Source organism: Pseudophryne corroboree, chromosome 10, assembly GCF_028390025.1.
Source record: "Pseudophryne corroboree isolate aPseCor3 chromosome 10, aPseCor3.hap2, whole genome shotgun sequence".
In the NCBI taxonomy this organism is placed as follows: domain Eukaryota; kingdom Metazoa; phylum Chordata; class Amphibia; order Anura; family Myobatrachidae; genus Pseudophryne; species Pseudophryne corroboree.
In genome coordinates this window covers 115,174,016-115,189,336 of record NC_086453.1, presented here as the reverse complement: position 1 = coordinate 115,189,336, position 15,321 = coordinate 115,174,016, and the positions used below count along the sequence as shown (strand labels likewise).

Genomic DNA, 15,321 nt, shown 5'->3' with positions numbered 1-15,321 from the left:
TTTTGGATTGTGGAAAGAAACCGGAATACCCGGAGGAAACCCACGCAAGTATGGGCCACAGTTAGGGCCATGGTGGGAATCGAACCCATGACCATAGTGCTGTGAGGCAGCAATGCTAACCATTACACCATCCGTACTGCCCGGATGGTGCAATGGTTAATATTTTACTTATTATATTAATTAAAGGAGCCAAATGAGAGACTTCAACCATTAAGGAGTTTAAGGTTTGAATAATTTAAACTCTAGCTGACATACATTTACCTCTGTAATTTTACAGCAAAAATTCACAAACTTGGATTAAAAAAAAAAGTGCTTTTATTTATGTAGTGGTCTGTGGTATGCAACTTTTTTTACATTACAATATAAATATGCCTCAAAATTATCACATCTGAAAATGCTCTCTAATTAAATTAAGCACATATTTATCTCTCCTATGCCATGTTTACACCCCTGGCAAAATAAAGATGGTATATACTATGCCACCTCTGCCACTGTTAAATTAATATGAATTAATAAATAAATAACATATTTCTTCTATTTCTTATACGTTTGTTTAACGTTGTGACATTTGGAAAATATAGTGTTCTAGTTCAAGTCTACATTAATTTGTTCAGATCCATAATCTGTTGTTTTTGGGGGGGTTTTACGCCAAGCATTGAAGAAGTCAGATCATAAAATACAACAGTATTGCTTCTTGTCTGTTTGCCAGGTTCCAGTATCTTTATGTCCAGAACCATTTTCAGAACTGTTTTGCAGACCAGTCTGTACAGGTGGAGACACAAGATCATCGCAACGTTTAGGAACAGACCATTTACGGATCGGTTGTGTCATGGGAGGAGATCCATTTTGTGCAGCTGTGCTGATACAGGATTGAGGTGCTTTCTGATGTAATTGTGAAGACATTAACTTGGCTTGTTCAGAGTTGCAGATGTGTTGAATTTCACTTCTCTGTTGTGAAGATGGAGATTTTTTCTGTGAAAATAGTGAAGATGTTATTCCAATTGTGGTTTTATTTTGGAAATCCAGCACAATCTTACTTGACTGTATTGCCAAAGATGTGTTTTGCATATGAGCATTTTCGGTCACCCAGTCAGGTGTTTTCTCGTGTATATGTGAAGCTGGAGCTGTTACTTGCCCCAAAACATTGCTGTTTGGTGTATCTGAAGACTGAGTTCCAATTTTCCCACTGACATTTTTAGTATGTAGACCATACACATGCTCCTGTGTTTGTGATTCTACAGATTCTGTTTGTCTGTGCTCATTTGTAATCTTAGAGTTGTTCACTTGTTGTTCTGCCTGTGAAGCTACAGCCACAGTTTGCTGGAAGTCAGTCATGGTCTGGGAAGACAATACTGCTTCTTGGGAATTAAAAAATAAAGTCCCAGTTTGACCAAGGTCATTTTCTATTGGCAAATGATCCAGTATACTGTGCGAGTGCATGGCTCCTGCTTGTTTGGACTCATTTGCCACCACATAATTTGCCACTTTCTGTTGCAGTTGAGGTGAAACTATTTGTCCAAATATATCGAAGGCCTGATCATTAGGTACTTTGTGTTCTATACTAGAAGATGGAAATTGTTTCTGTTGAAATAGTGAAGATGTTATTCCAATTGTGTTTTTATTTTGGATATCCAGCACAATTTCACTTGACTGTAATGCCAAAGATGTGTTTTGCATATGAGCATTTTCAGTCACCCAGTCAGGTGTTTTCTCGTGTATATGTGAAGCTGGAGCTGTTACTTGCCCCAAAACATTGCTGTTTGGTGTATCTGAAGACTGAGTTCCAATTATCCCACTGACATTTTTAGTTTGTAGACCAAGCACATGATCTTGTGATTGTGAGTTGACAGATTCTGTTTGTCTGTGCTCATTTGTAATCTTAGAGTTGTTCACTTTCTGTTCTGACTGTGAAGCTACAGCCACAGTTTGCTGAAAGTTAGTCATGGTCTGGGAAGACGATACTGCTTCTTGGGAATTAAAAAATGAAGTCCCAGTTTGACCAAGGACATTTTCCATTGGCAAATGATCCAGTATACTGTGCGAGTGCATGGCTCCGGCTTGTTTGGACTCATTTGCCACCAAATAATTTACCACTTTCTGTTGCAGTTGAGGTGAAACTTTTTGTCCAAATATATTGATGGCCTGATCATTAGGTACTTTGTGTTCTATACTAGAAGATGGAGATCCTGTTTTTCCAAAGACACCTGTAGTCTGTAGGTAATGCACTTTATCATGTGGGTGTAATGATGAAGACCCTGTTTGTAGAAGTGCATGTTCAAAGAGGGAATTTATCCTTTTCAGTTGGGTCTCGGGTTCTGGTGATGCAAAATTCCTTAGCACAGTATTAGTCATGTTTTTCTGTGGTTGTGAAAATGGATATTCCACTTGCTCTTGTCTACTTCTACCCTGGGAGTCATCTAACTTATGGTATGATTTTGTAAGCAGAGATTCAGTTTTATCAGACACTGCAACATAATGTGAGTCGTGAACAGTCTGGTGTGGTTGAGACAATGAATGTTCTGTATTTTGGGTTATCTTGTTTGCATGTGAAACAGACATTTGACTCATTGTTTCATGTAACATTTCTGAATGGGTGTCAGATACCACTTTGTGTGTATGTGCAGAAAGTATTGATCCAACAAGCATTCTGTTGTCAATACCTGATTCTATTTCTGATGAGTCTTTAGGAGAACTTGAGCGGTCTACAGTAGGATAGGTCACTTTAATTTCAGAGGCTTCTTTGACATTAGGCACGTTATTCTTTCCTGTTACAATTGAGAAGCCCGATAAATGTAGAATTAATTGAGCTGGATCTGAAGACTGAGATGCATTGTGTTCGGGTCCATATTTGGTAATTGTTCTATGCACGTCCTGCTCTGTTTGACTATGCTTCATGTGCTGGTGGGTATGAGAGAAAGGAGGACCCATGAGGTCCCCTGCCTTCTTAATTCTGGAATGCAACAAAGTTTCCGTTGGTGTTACAGCAAATATTTTTTCTCTTGGCATTTCAGCCAAATTTGTGTTGCATGATTGATCCTGTGAGAGTTGGCTTTGATTGGGTTTAGAGGCAATGTGGGCTTTGCTTTCAATGTTATGTGGTTGAACAGAAGCAACAGCAAATTGCTTGATGTCTTTCATAGCATGAAGTTTTGAAGTAAGGACAGGCCATTCTGCCTCATCCAGCTCTTTGGCAATTCCAAGGCGATTTGGTGGTTCAACCATTTTGGTGCCTTTATATTGCACTGTAGAAGGTATGCTGGTCATGGTAGAAAAGCCTGTCAGTGCGAACTTGGTTTTGCCTTCCTCCAGAGTTTGTTTGTCTTGTAAGATCTGCTGCTTGTGACATGTCTGTCCTAAGTAGTTTATGACCTGTCCTCCTGTGAGCTTCATTTGATTCTGTCCAGATGAGGTAGATTGGTCATTACAAAGAGGCAGCGATACAGTCTGGTGCTGGGTACTGTCCTTTTTATTCAAAGAACTTGAAACACGTGGAGCAGTTAACACTGCACCCTTTGTCTTGTGTTCTTTAGCATACACAGAATCTTCTGAAAAACAAACAAAAGACTACTCAATGGCTATATAGTAAAAGAAAAGTACAGTGCATAATTCTTGTTCAAATATCTCTTGTATGCACAACCCCATTTGACATCTTGAAAGTGCCATAGTCTGGGCACATTATGCCTTCATTTGCAAAATTTGTGGACTACGGACCTTTCAGGTTGGATCGCAAATCGCGATCCAACCGCAAAAAATACAATGACGATGCGGGCGCATGCACAGTGCCTGTCCTGCGCATGCATTTTTAGTGGGTGACCTGCAGTAAATGCGAACGCCTCTGCCTGATCAACAGGCAGAGGTGTTCGTGGGGCGGGAGGGAGCGGCAATTCTGTGATTCCAAGGCGAAGATGGAGCGTTGCGGGGGCAGCAGCAGGGAAATGGGGCGGCAGCTTCTGAGTGGGGGGCTCAAAAAATTTTTTAGTAAATATTTAGGAAAACATGTTGAGGAAGCATGGAGGTAGTCTGCAACATTGTGATCTGCGCTGCTGAAGGAAGGAGGACATTTTTTTTGTAAGACTCACACAGCACCCAGAGTTGGATTAGGGGGGGACCCATGCAAGAGGACCTCCTAGAAGCAAAATAATGATTTGCTGCCCGTACTTTCCGCACGAGTCAGACAGAAGGCTGCATTGCTTGGATGGAAAGTGGCACAATGCTTCAGAGGCGTCCCATCATCCTCCAGCTGCTGCTAGTACTTCTGGCAATCGGGTTCAGTATGGTATGCCAGCGGCCGGGCTCCCAGCAACCAGCATACCGGCGCCGGGAGCCCGACCGCCGGCTTACCAACAGTGTGGCGAGCGCAAATGAGCCCCTTGTGGGCTCGCTGCGCTCGCCACGCTACGAGCACGGTGGCGCGCTACGCTATTTTATTCTCCCTCCAGGGGGTCGTGGACCCCCACGAGGGAGAATAAGTGTCAGTATGCCGGCTGTCGGGATTCCTCCACTTTTTCTCTCTCCAAGGTTTGATACATATCACTCAAGAGAGGTGGAGCGCTGCACCAGAAATCTAGTAGAATGGTGCTTGAAGAGGGAAAGGCAGGGGTGGTGGGGAGAGCTGTGTGCATAAGCTGTTTGAGGGGGGAGAACAGTATGAGTAGGGTTACCATACTATCCTTTAAAACCAGGACAATAATAGGATTTTGGTACTTACCGATAAATCCTTTTCTCCTAGTCCGTAGAGGATGCTGGGGACTCCAAAAGGACCATGGGGTATAGACGGGATCCGCAGGAGCTTGGGCACACTAAAAAGACTTAATCTGGGTGTGAACTGGCTCCTCCCTCTATGCCCCTCCTCCAGACCCCAGTTATAGGAACTGTGCCCAGGAGAGACGGACATTTCAAGGAAAGATTTTTGTTTTAACTAAGGGCTACCAAACTACCAGCTCACACCATAAACATACCGTACAACCGGAATAACCTCAAACCAGATAACAGTATGCATTAATGCCAGCAACAAGCTGCAACAAACCAATACACAACCCGTGTATAAACTAAATTAACCAGCAAGAAAAAACACTGCAAGTAATAGTCCGCACAGGGACGGGCGCCCAGCATCCTCTACGGACTAGGAGAAAAGGATTTATCGGTAAGTACCAAAATCCTATTTTTTCTTACGTCCTAGAGGATGCTGGGGACTCCAAAAGGACCATGGGGATTATACCAAAGCTCCAGAACGGGCGGGAGAGTGCGGACGACTCTGCAGCACCGTCTGAGCAAACGCCAGGTCCTCATCTGCCAGGGTATCAAACTTATAGAACTTAGCGAACGTGTTAGAACCCGACCAAGTAGCCGCTCGGCAAAGTTGTAACGCCGAAACGCCCCGGGCAGCCGCCCAAGATGAGCCCACTTTCCTGGTAGAATGGGCTTTTACCGACTTCGGTACCGGTAGTCCGACCAAAGAATGAGCCTGCTGGATCGTACTACAAATCCAGCGTGCAATAGTCTGTTTTGAAGCGGGATGACCAAACCTGTTGGCAGCATACAAAACAAACAACGCCTCAGTCTTCCTAGTAACAGCTGTCCTAGAGACGTAGATTTTCAACGCTCTTACAACATCTAGAGATTTCGAATCGCCACCGTTTCCGTAGCCACCGGAACCACAATAGGTTGGTTAATGTGAAATGAAGAAACCACCTTCGGTAGAAATTGTTGACGAGTCCTCAATTCCGCCCTATCCGAATGAAAAATCAAGTACGGGCTCTTATGAGATAAAGCCGCCAACTCCGACACCCGCCAAATGCATAACCACCTTCCAGGTGAGAAACTTCAACTCAACCTTACGCAAAGGTTCAAACCAGGAAGACATGAGAAACCGTAAGACGACATCAAGGCCCCATGGAGCTACAGGAGGTACAAACGGAGGATTGATATGCATTACTCCTTTCACAAAGGTCTGAACCTCCGGGAGGGCAGCTAATTCTTTTTGAAAGAAAATAGATAAAGCCGAAATCTGCACTTTGATGGAACCCAATTTCAGGCCTGCATCTACGCCCGCCTGTAAAAAGTGGAGAAAACGACCCAAGTGAAAAACCTCCGCAGGAGCCCTTTTAGCCTCACACCAGGAAACATACTTCCTCCAAATACGGTGATAGTGTTTCGCCGTAACCTCCTTCCTAGCCTTAATGAGAGTTGGAATGACCTCCCAGGGAATACCCTTACGAGCTAAGATCTGGCGCTCAACCTCCATGCCGTCAAACGCAGCCGCGGTAAGTCTGGAAACACGCATTGACCCTGCAACAACAGATCCTCTCTTAGAGGAAGCGGCCACGGATCTTCCACCAGTAAGTCCTGAAGATCCGGGTACCAGGCCCTTCTTGGCCAGTCTGGAACGACGAGAATCGCCTGAACCCTTGCTCGTCGAATGATCCCCAGCACCTTTGGAATGAGAGGAAGTGGAGGGAACACATACACCGACTGGAACACCCACGGAGACACCAGGGCGTCCACTGCAGTTACTTGTGGGTCCCTTGACCTGGAACAATACCTCGGGAGCTTCTTGTTGAGCCGAGACGCCATCATGTCTATCAACGGAATTCCCCAGCGTCTTGTCACCTCTGCAAAAACCTCTTGGTGAAGAGCCCACTCTCCCGGATGGAGATCGTGTCTGCTGAGGAAATCTGCTTCCCAGTTGTCCACCCCCAGCAGGAAAACTGCTGACGTGTTGTTCCGCCCAGCAAAGAATCTTTGTGGCCTCCGCCATTGCCGCTCTGCTCCTCGTTCCGCCTTGCCGGTTTATATGCGCCACCGCTGTGATGTTGTCTGACTGTACCAGAACTGGTCGACCCTGAAGAAGGCTTCTTGCTTGTAGCAGGCCGTTGTAAATGGCTCTTAACTCGAGAATATTTATGTGGAGACAGGCTTTCTGGAGCGACCATTTTCCCTGGAAGTTTCTTCCTTGGGTGACTGCGCCCCAGCCCCAGAGACTTGCATCTGTTGTCAGATGTACCCAATCCTGGATACCGAATCGACGTCCCCCTAGGAGGTGATGACCCTGTAGCCACCACAGGAGAGAAATTCTGGCTCTGGGAGATAGACTTATCTTCCGGTGAATGTGTAGGTGAGACCCGGACCATTTGCTCAGCAAGTCCCACTGAAGCACCCGGGCGTGAAATCTGCCAAATGGTATGGCTTTGTACGCCGCAACCATCTTCCCCAGAACCCGAGTACAATGATGGATCGACACACTCGTCGGCTTCAGAAGTTCCCTGACCATCGTCTGCAGTTCCCAAGCCTTTTCTTCTGGAAGAAATACCTTTTGTAAATCAGTGTCCAGAATCATGCCCAGAAAAGGAAGACGAGTGGTCGGAATCAACTGGGATTTCGGCAAATTGAGCACCCAACCGTGCTATCGCAGAACCGAGAGTGACAACTCTACACTTCTCAGCAACCGTTCCTTGGACCTCGCCTTTATCAGGAGATCGTCCAAGTACGGGATAATTGAAACCCCTTGTTTGCGGAGAAGAACCATCATTTCCGCCATGACCTTGGTGAAAATCCTCGGAGCCGTGGAAAGCCCAAACGGCAACGTCTGAAATTGGTAATGAGAATCCTGTATCGCAAACCTGAGGAAAGCCTGATGCGGAGGATATATCGGCACATGTAAGTAGGCATCTTTTATGTCGACTGACGCCATAAAATCCCCCCCCTCCAGGCTGGCAATCACCGCTCGAAGGGATTCCATCTTGAACTTGAACACTTTCAAGTATGGATTGAGGGATTTTAGATTTAGAATTGGTCTGACCGAACCGTCCGGTTTCGGCACCACAAAGAGGCTCGAGTAGAACCCCTCCCTCCCGCTGGGACGGGGGGACGGGAACAATGACCCTCTGCAGACACAATTTTTTAATTGCTGCCCGGGCCACTTCCCTATCCGGAAGAACTACAGGTAATGCCGAAATGAAGAACCGGTGAGGGGGCATCTCGCGAAACTCCAGTTTGTATCCTTGAGACACGATCTCTAACACCCAAGGATCCAGGTCTGATTGAATCCAGACCTGACTGAATATCCGAAGACGGCCCCCCCACCGGTCCGGACTCCCCCAGGGAAGCCCCAGCGTCATGCGGTGGACTTGGTAGCAGCAGGGGAGAACTTTTGGTCCTGTGCGCCTGAGGCTGCAGGAAGTTTCTTTCCCCGTCCTCTACCCTTTGAGGCGAGGAAAGATTAACCTTTCCCACGCCTGTATTTGTTGTGACGAAAGGACTGCATTTGTTGGTGTGGTGCCTTTTTCTGTTGTGTGGGAACATAAGGAAGAAAAGAGGACTTACCCGCAGTCGCGGTCGAGACTAGGTCCGCCAAGCCGTCCCCAAACAAGACCGTACCTTTGAAGGGTAGTGCTTCCATAGACCTCTTGGAGTCGGCATCAGCATTCCATTGATGGATCCACAGGGCCCTCCTAGCAGATATCGACATGGCATTGGTCCTTGAGCCCAAGAGACAGACGTCCCTCGCCGCGTCCTTTAGGTAATCTGCAGCGTCCTTAATATAACCGAGAGTTAAAAGGACATTATCTTTATCAAGAGTATCCATGTCACTAGCTAAATTCTCTGCCCATTTAGCAATAGCACTACTCACCCATACCGACGCCACAGCGGGTCTGAGCAGAGCCCCCGAATTAGCGAAAATGGACTTCAGACACGTCTCCAACTTGCGATCCGCCGGATCCTTGAGAGCTGCCATGTCAGGAGACGGAAGCGCCACCTTCTTAGACAAACGGGATAGAGCTTTATCAACGGTTGGAGATGTCTCCCATTTTTCCCTGTCATCAGAGGGGAAAGGATACGCCATATAAATCCTCTTGGGAATCTCCCATTTCTTATCCGGCGACTCCCAAGCCTTTTCACAAAGAGTATTCATTTCACGAGAGGGGGGAAACTTTACCTCAGGTTTTTTTCCCTTGAACAAACAAATCCTTGTTTCCTGTACCGCAGGTTCATCAGAAATGTGTAAAACATCTTTTATAGCCACAATCATGTACTGAATACTCTTAACTAAACGTGGATGTAACGCAGCCTCAGTGAAATCGACCTCGGAATCAGAGTCTGTGTCGGTATCAGTATCCCCACCTGAGTAAATGGCCTCTTATGGGACCCGGATGTGGTCTGTACCTGAGACAAAGCCTCCTCCGTGGACTTTTTCCACACCTGCGTCTGTGACTCAGACTTATCTAACCTCTTCGATAAAGAAGGTACATTGGAATTGATCGCATTAAGAAGTGCTAGTAAGTCAGGTGTCGGCTGCGTCGTCAGTGCCAATTCTAGCCCCGCATCCACACCTCCCATAACCTCCTCTGGTGAATAACAATCAGCCTCAGACATGTCGACACTTAGTACCGACACACACAACACACAGAACGTCCCAGCAAGGTGACAGGCCCACACTGCAGCCCAGAAAGAGGAGACAGAGGGAGTATGCCAGCTCACACCCCAGCGCCCATATATCGGTATAACGATATATGTACCCAGCGCTGCCTGTTTGATAAAAAAACCAGCACCCCACTGCGGCTCCCCTCTGGAGATGCCCCCGTTACTTGTTGTGAATCGTGGAGGTCCCGGCAGCCTCTCTCCCTCAGCCGCGTGTAGGGAGAAAATGGCGCGTGTGAGCAGCGGACCGAAGCTCCGCCCCCTTCCCGGCGGCCACGAACCGCCAAATTCAAACTAACTAAAAATGCCGGCGGGGGTCTGTAAAGGGTGCCTAGGCACCCACTACCATAATATGCCGCCCTGAACTCCAGTAACATGCCTCCCAGGGCGCCCCCCCAGCGCCCTGCACCCAGTGACTACCGTTGGTGATGTGTGTGGGAGCATGGAGCACAGCGTTACCGCTGTGCTTTACCTTCCATTACTGAAGTCTTCTGCCGTCCTGAAGTCTTCTAATCTTCTCATACTCACCCGACTTCTGGCTTCTGTGAGGGGGCGACGGCGTGGCTCCGGGAACAAGCAGCTAGGCGCACCAAGTGATCGAACCCTCTGGAGCTAATGGTGTCCAGTAGCCGAGAAGCAGAGCCTTGAAACTCACAGAAGTAGGTCTGCTTCTCTCCCCTCACTCCCACGCTGCAGGGAGCCTGTAGCCAGCAGGTCTCCCTGAAAATAAAAAACCTAACAAACGTATTTTCTAGAGAAACTCAGTAGAGCTCTCCTAGTGTGCATCCAGTCACTCCTGGGCCCAAAGTCTAACTGGGGTCTGGAGGAGGGGCATAGAGGGAGGAGCCAGTTCACACCCAGATTAAGTCTTTTTAGTGTGCCCAAGCTCCTGCGGATCCCGTCTATACCCCATGGTCCTTTTGGAGTCCCCAGCATCCTCTAGGACGTAAGAGAAAATTAATTACACAGGTTCTGTGGCTGATTAAAACCAGGTGAAATGCCGGCTTGAAGTCAGCTAGCCACAGAACCTGTGTATTTCAGAAGTGTCCCGGTTTAAAGGGATAGTATGGTAAGCCTAGGTATGAGAGAGTGTGTGAGTGGAGAGAACTGTGTGAGGGGGGAGATGTGTGAGGAATAACCTGTGTGAGAGGGATATATATATACAGTATGTATTTATATGTACACTAATAGGGGGCCCCAACCAGTTTCTTGTCTAGGGCACATAGGGTCTTAATCCAAATCTGCAAAGGGTGGAGGTTTCATTATACCAATGCAGATTTCTCTTTTTGTAATGAAGTGTCATTTCTAAAAGGACTAGTTACCTATGACACATTGAAGTTGAAATGGAAAGGTATTTGCATCTTTTACCACTGGGCAGCCTCCTTCAGAGAAAAAATATGAGAAAAGGGGACTTATCCTGCGCTCCACAATGAATAGTCGCTTCAAAAGGTCCCAGAGTTAATTGCAAACTCTTGCGAATGTCATAAAAAAGAAAAAGATTTTGTATACATAGTGAAGTACAGTTTTAATCATATGTATAACACAAATTCATCAAGCATTAAAAAATTCCTCAAGTATTAAAAAAATTCCATATATAATCCAATAGGATATATAGCAGCACTGGAAATTACAATGATTTTATAAACACAGTGTAAATTGAAATAGCAGCATATGGAACTGGGGGTGCACCTTGAAAAAGACCTCTGTTAGAGGTGGAAACGCGTTGGTGATTACAGGACGCTGAGGAGGGTAGCAGGAGAGGAACGTTCCATTCCAGTACAGCGAGGCACAGGGGATTCCCGGGTTTCCCTGCACCAATTAAACCCGCAAGCTGGCTTTGAACTGTGTATACAGTTCATACTATCTGGTAATTTCCTCACCACTCCCCACCCCAGTTCCATATGCTGCTATTTCAATTTACACTGTGTTTATAAAATCATTGTAATTTCCAGTGCTGTTATATATCCTATTGGATTATATATGGAATTTTTTTAATACTTGAGGAATTTTTTAATGCTTGATGAATTTGTGTTATACATATGATTAAAACTATACTTCACTATGTATACAAAATCTTTTTCTTTTTTATGACATTCGCATGAGTTTGCAATTAACTCTGGGACCTTTTGAAGCGACTATTCATTGTGGAGCGCAGGATAAGTCCCCTTTTCTCATATTTTTTCTTTGACACGTGTGGTGAAGGATTTGGGAACCTTCTTTGGAGAAGGGGGGTGCTATCCAGCAGCTAAGCCTTTGCGCACTGAGACCTCCCTTGTATTTTATTTGCATTGAGCCTCCTTCAGAGGGTTGAGAAAAGAAGCCACTGTTCTAGCAAAAATAATTGCACATTACAATATTCTAGCATGGTAATGTACTGTATAAGCTCAAAAATGTTTGTAGTTCTGCTATGCATTCTTAGTGCATGTATTTACAGATATGTTCAGAACATTTGATACGTACCAAGATGTCTGTCTGCTGTGTTCGATGGAATATCCTCTGCAGGTACTGGATACACATACATTTGGACTCCTACACCTTGCATTTTTACCACATCGTTCATTCCCAGCAGGAGTTGTTTTATTGAAGGCAAACCTTTGGGAGCAAGAGGTTGCCGGAATTTAAAAAGGTAGACTTTTTGTAATTGGAAAATGGACATTCCATTCGCATGCTGCTTCAACAGAGCTCCAATGTTTTCTCTGACGATGGAGTTTGCCATAACACCGAGTTGTGATCTAGGCTGTGCTCTAGACTGTATTACACCGGGGGGATGTATATTAAAGCTTACATTGTTGTTAATAAAATGTTGTCTGTTTTGATTGCATTGATCCATATTACTTCTGCAGGCTCCCGCGTAGGACAGGTTTGGGCGTATTCCTTCCTGCAGCTTCTGTTTTTGGTTTATCACATCAGAAAAACAGTTTTTTAGTGGAATCTGTGGCGTGGGCAGAAGAGTTATTTTCTGATTTGGTAAAGGTTTTGTAGGGCACATTTTGCCTAGTGCTGCTCTTGGGTTAATTGAACTGGCATTTGGCTTGCGACTTGCAGAATTAGCATTTTTCATAGACGTATTATTATTTGTTTTATTTTTAATAGCTGATGTTGTAGATTTGTTTTTAGATTTTGCAGATTTAACATTAGCGTCAGTGAAACTGCTTCTAACTGATTTAAGCTGTGTTTTTGCAGGAATGGAGCTTGATGCTGGACTTCCGGCTTTTAATTTGTTTGAAGCTACAGTATTTCTTGAAGATTTAGGTTTTGTTGATGGACCAGAGTTGGTTGAAGAAGCAGAACTTGAAGCACAGTCAATTCTCGTTGCAGATTTAGGTTTTGTTACTGGTGCAAAGCAGTTTGAAGGCCCAGAGATCGAAGAACAACCAACGCCTTTTGCAGGTTTAGTTAATGTTTGCCATTCAGATCCGATCGATGCAGGGCCAGGGCTTGTTTCAAATTTGGGGCTTGACATGACCAGACTGTTGACCTGATAGAGAGGTATACAATCAGCATTTTTTATTTACAACACTTGTTTATATTTATAAATCATTGGTGTCACAGATTGAAGGGATATCATGGCAGGCATGTATGTATATGTGTGTATATATATATATATATATATATATATAAAAACAAAAATAAGACGGCACTCTAGGTGTTTTACCAAGGTTGCAATTAGGTAGTAAAATTTTACAAACACATGTCTACATTTCAATGTTCGCAGACACCGTCGTCAGGATCATAATAAAATTAGAATGTAGAAATTTATGTAATTTATGTGTACATTTATTATGGTTCTGGCGTCGAACACTGAAACGTAGACGACATGTTTTTGTAAAGTTTTACTACCCAATAGCATCCTTTGTAAAAAACCCTGAGTGCTGTCCATTTTTGTTCAACTGCAGATTGGGGCAGCATGACTAACCGGGGACAAGACAGCAGGGCAGTTACCTATAGGTTTCTGGCCTATGTCTGTTTTGCTAAATAGACTTGATTAGAGTTTTGGCTTTTACTAAAAGTTGGATAATGGGTCCTGGTGGTGTGGATGTGAGAGAGGAGGGAGGGCTCCATCCGTGAGGCCCATTAGGGGTCTTTAGGCCTCAGCCTGAGTGCAGGCTAATTAGTGCCTGCACCTGTAGAAGGCAGATATTAGCTGTGTCAGGGCTTGGCTCAGAGTCTCACTACCTGGGGAAACAGGCAGCAGCCAGTTATGGTACAGTACATTGACTGTAAGTACTGTACATATGCCTGTGTTTGTGGTAGAGGCATTAGATCTTAACGGATTTGCTGTCTTCCTGGCTGCTGTGTGTATGTAGGTGCCCATCACCCCGATCTCCTCACTAATATTATATATATATATATATATATATATATATATATACACACACACGCACACCTGTATGAAGCTTATGTGAGGGAGCTTGCTGGCTATCCTGGGATCTGCATCCAGGCAAAAAGTATAAGCAAAAGTTCATCACTAATTTCCATAAATAATTTAAATACCTTGGTGCCTTCGTAATCTTAAAACACCAATGCAGTCTGGTTACATAAAATAACTCAAGCGGCACTCATTTAGGATTTTTCTACAAGTTCCATAATTTCACACTGTAAAGTACAGTACATATAGAGCATAAGAAACTATGGGCCTAATTCAGATGTGATCACAGCAGCAAATTTGTTAGCTACTGGGCAAAACCATGTGCACTGCAGGGGGGGGGGGGGGGGCAGATATAACATGTGCAGAGAGTGTTAAGATTTGGGTGAGTTATAATGTTTCTGTGCAGGGTAAGTACTGGCTGCTCTTTTTTTCCACTGCAATTTAGATTTCAGTTTGAACACATCACACCCAAATCTAACTCTCTCTGCACATGTTATGTCTGCCACCCCCTGCAGTGCACATCAGGTCTAAACTGTGAATGCATATGCACCGCAATGCGCAGGCGCGTCGCACGGGTACAAAGTGGATCGCCGCTCAGAGATGGGTTTGTGCGAAGGATCCATTCGCACGGGTGTTCGCAAGGAGATTGACAGGAAGGTGTTTGTGGGTGTTACCTGACCGTTTTCTGCGAGTGTTTGTAAAAACGCAGGCGTGTCCATGCGTTTGCAGGGAGGGTTTCGGATGTGAATTCCAGTCCCGGACAGGCTGAAGTGATCGCAGCAGATGAGTAAGTCCTGGGCTGCGCAGAGACTGCACAAGATCTATTTGTACAGCTCTGCTACACATGCATTCGCACAGCTAAAATACACTCCTCCTGTAGGCGGCGACTATCTGTTCGCTGCAGTGCAAAAATCGCCTGCAAGCGATCAGGTCTGAATTAGGCACATGGTTTTGCCAATTAGCTAACAAATTTGCTGCTGCAGATCTGAATTAGGACCAATGTATCCATTGTCAAATTCAACTGTATCAATCAACAGTCTCTGAAGTTCTTGTGTAATAAAAAGGCTCCATACATAAACACCTTGTCACATCATATACATTATTTTTTTGCTTGACATTCTGGTGCCTACGTTGCATAACCTAGTTGTTAGCTATACACGAGGGTCAAGTTTACTTGCAGGATGACAAAGCTTTAATGCTCCTTTCTGCGACCGCCCTGACATCTGTGATTGATAACTACCTTTAGTTCATGCGGTCATTCCTGCAGATATTGTTTATCATTGTTTCTTACCTTTGGTATTATACAATGTTTTATATTTTGATAAATTTAGCACCTTATTTAGCTGTCTTGTATGCAGTTTTATATTTTTGTCGATTGACTGCTCTGGCTTCTGAACTCTGATTCCCAAGTGTTTTATCCCATTGTAAGCTAAGAAATCTATTTCCAGGAAGCTGTCCTCCCACCAGATAATGATGAATATTAAGCACACCCTACTATCCACCACTTCCCTGTGCTTTAAACACCCTACCACCCT

At 44.9% G+C, this 15,321-nt stretch overlaps 1 protein-coding gene across 6 annotated transcripts in view; it reads right to left on the bottom strand.

Annotated features, from left to right (window-relative positions):
• Positions 1–297: 297 nt before the first annotated feature.
• LOC134966191 (uncharacterized) overlaps positions 298–15,321 on the bottom strand; it is a 60,108-nt gene continuing 45,084 nt past the window's right edge. For all 6 annotated transcript variants that reach the window (XM_063942753.1, XM_063942755.1, XM_063942754.1 and 3 more), the window contains 2 exons: positions 11,878–12,895; positions 298–3,545 (listed from right to left, as the gene is read on the bottom strand). In XM_063942753.1, the coding sequence (XP_063798823.1) occupies positions 670–3,545; positions 11,878–12,895 (3,894 nt within the window). In that variant the 3' untranslated portion in view covers positions 298–669. The remainder of the gene's footprint in view (positions 3,546–11,877; positions 12,896–15,321) is intronic.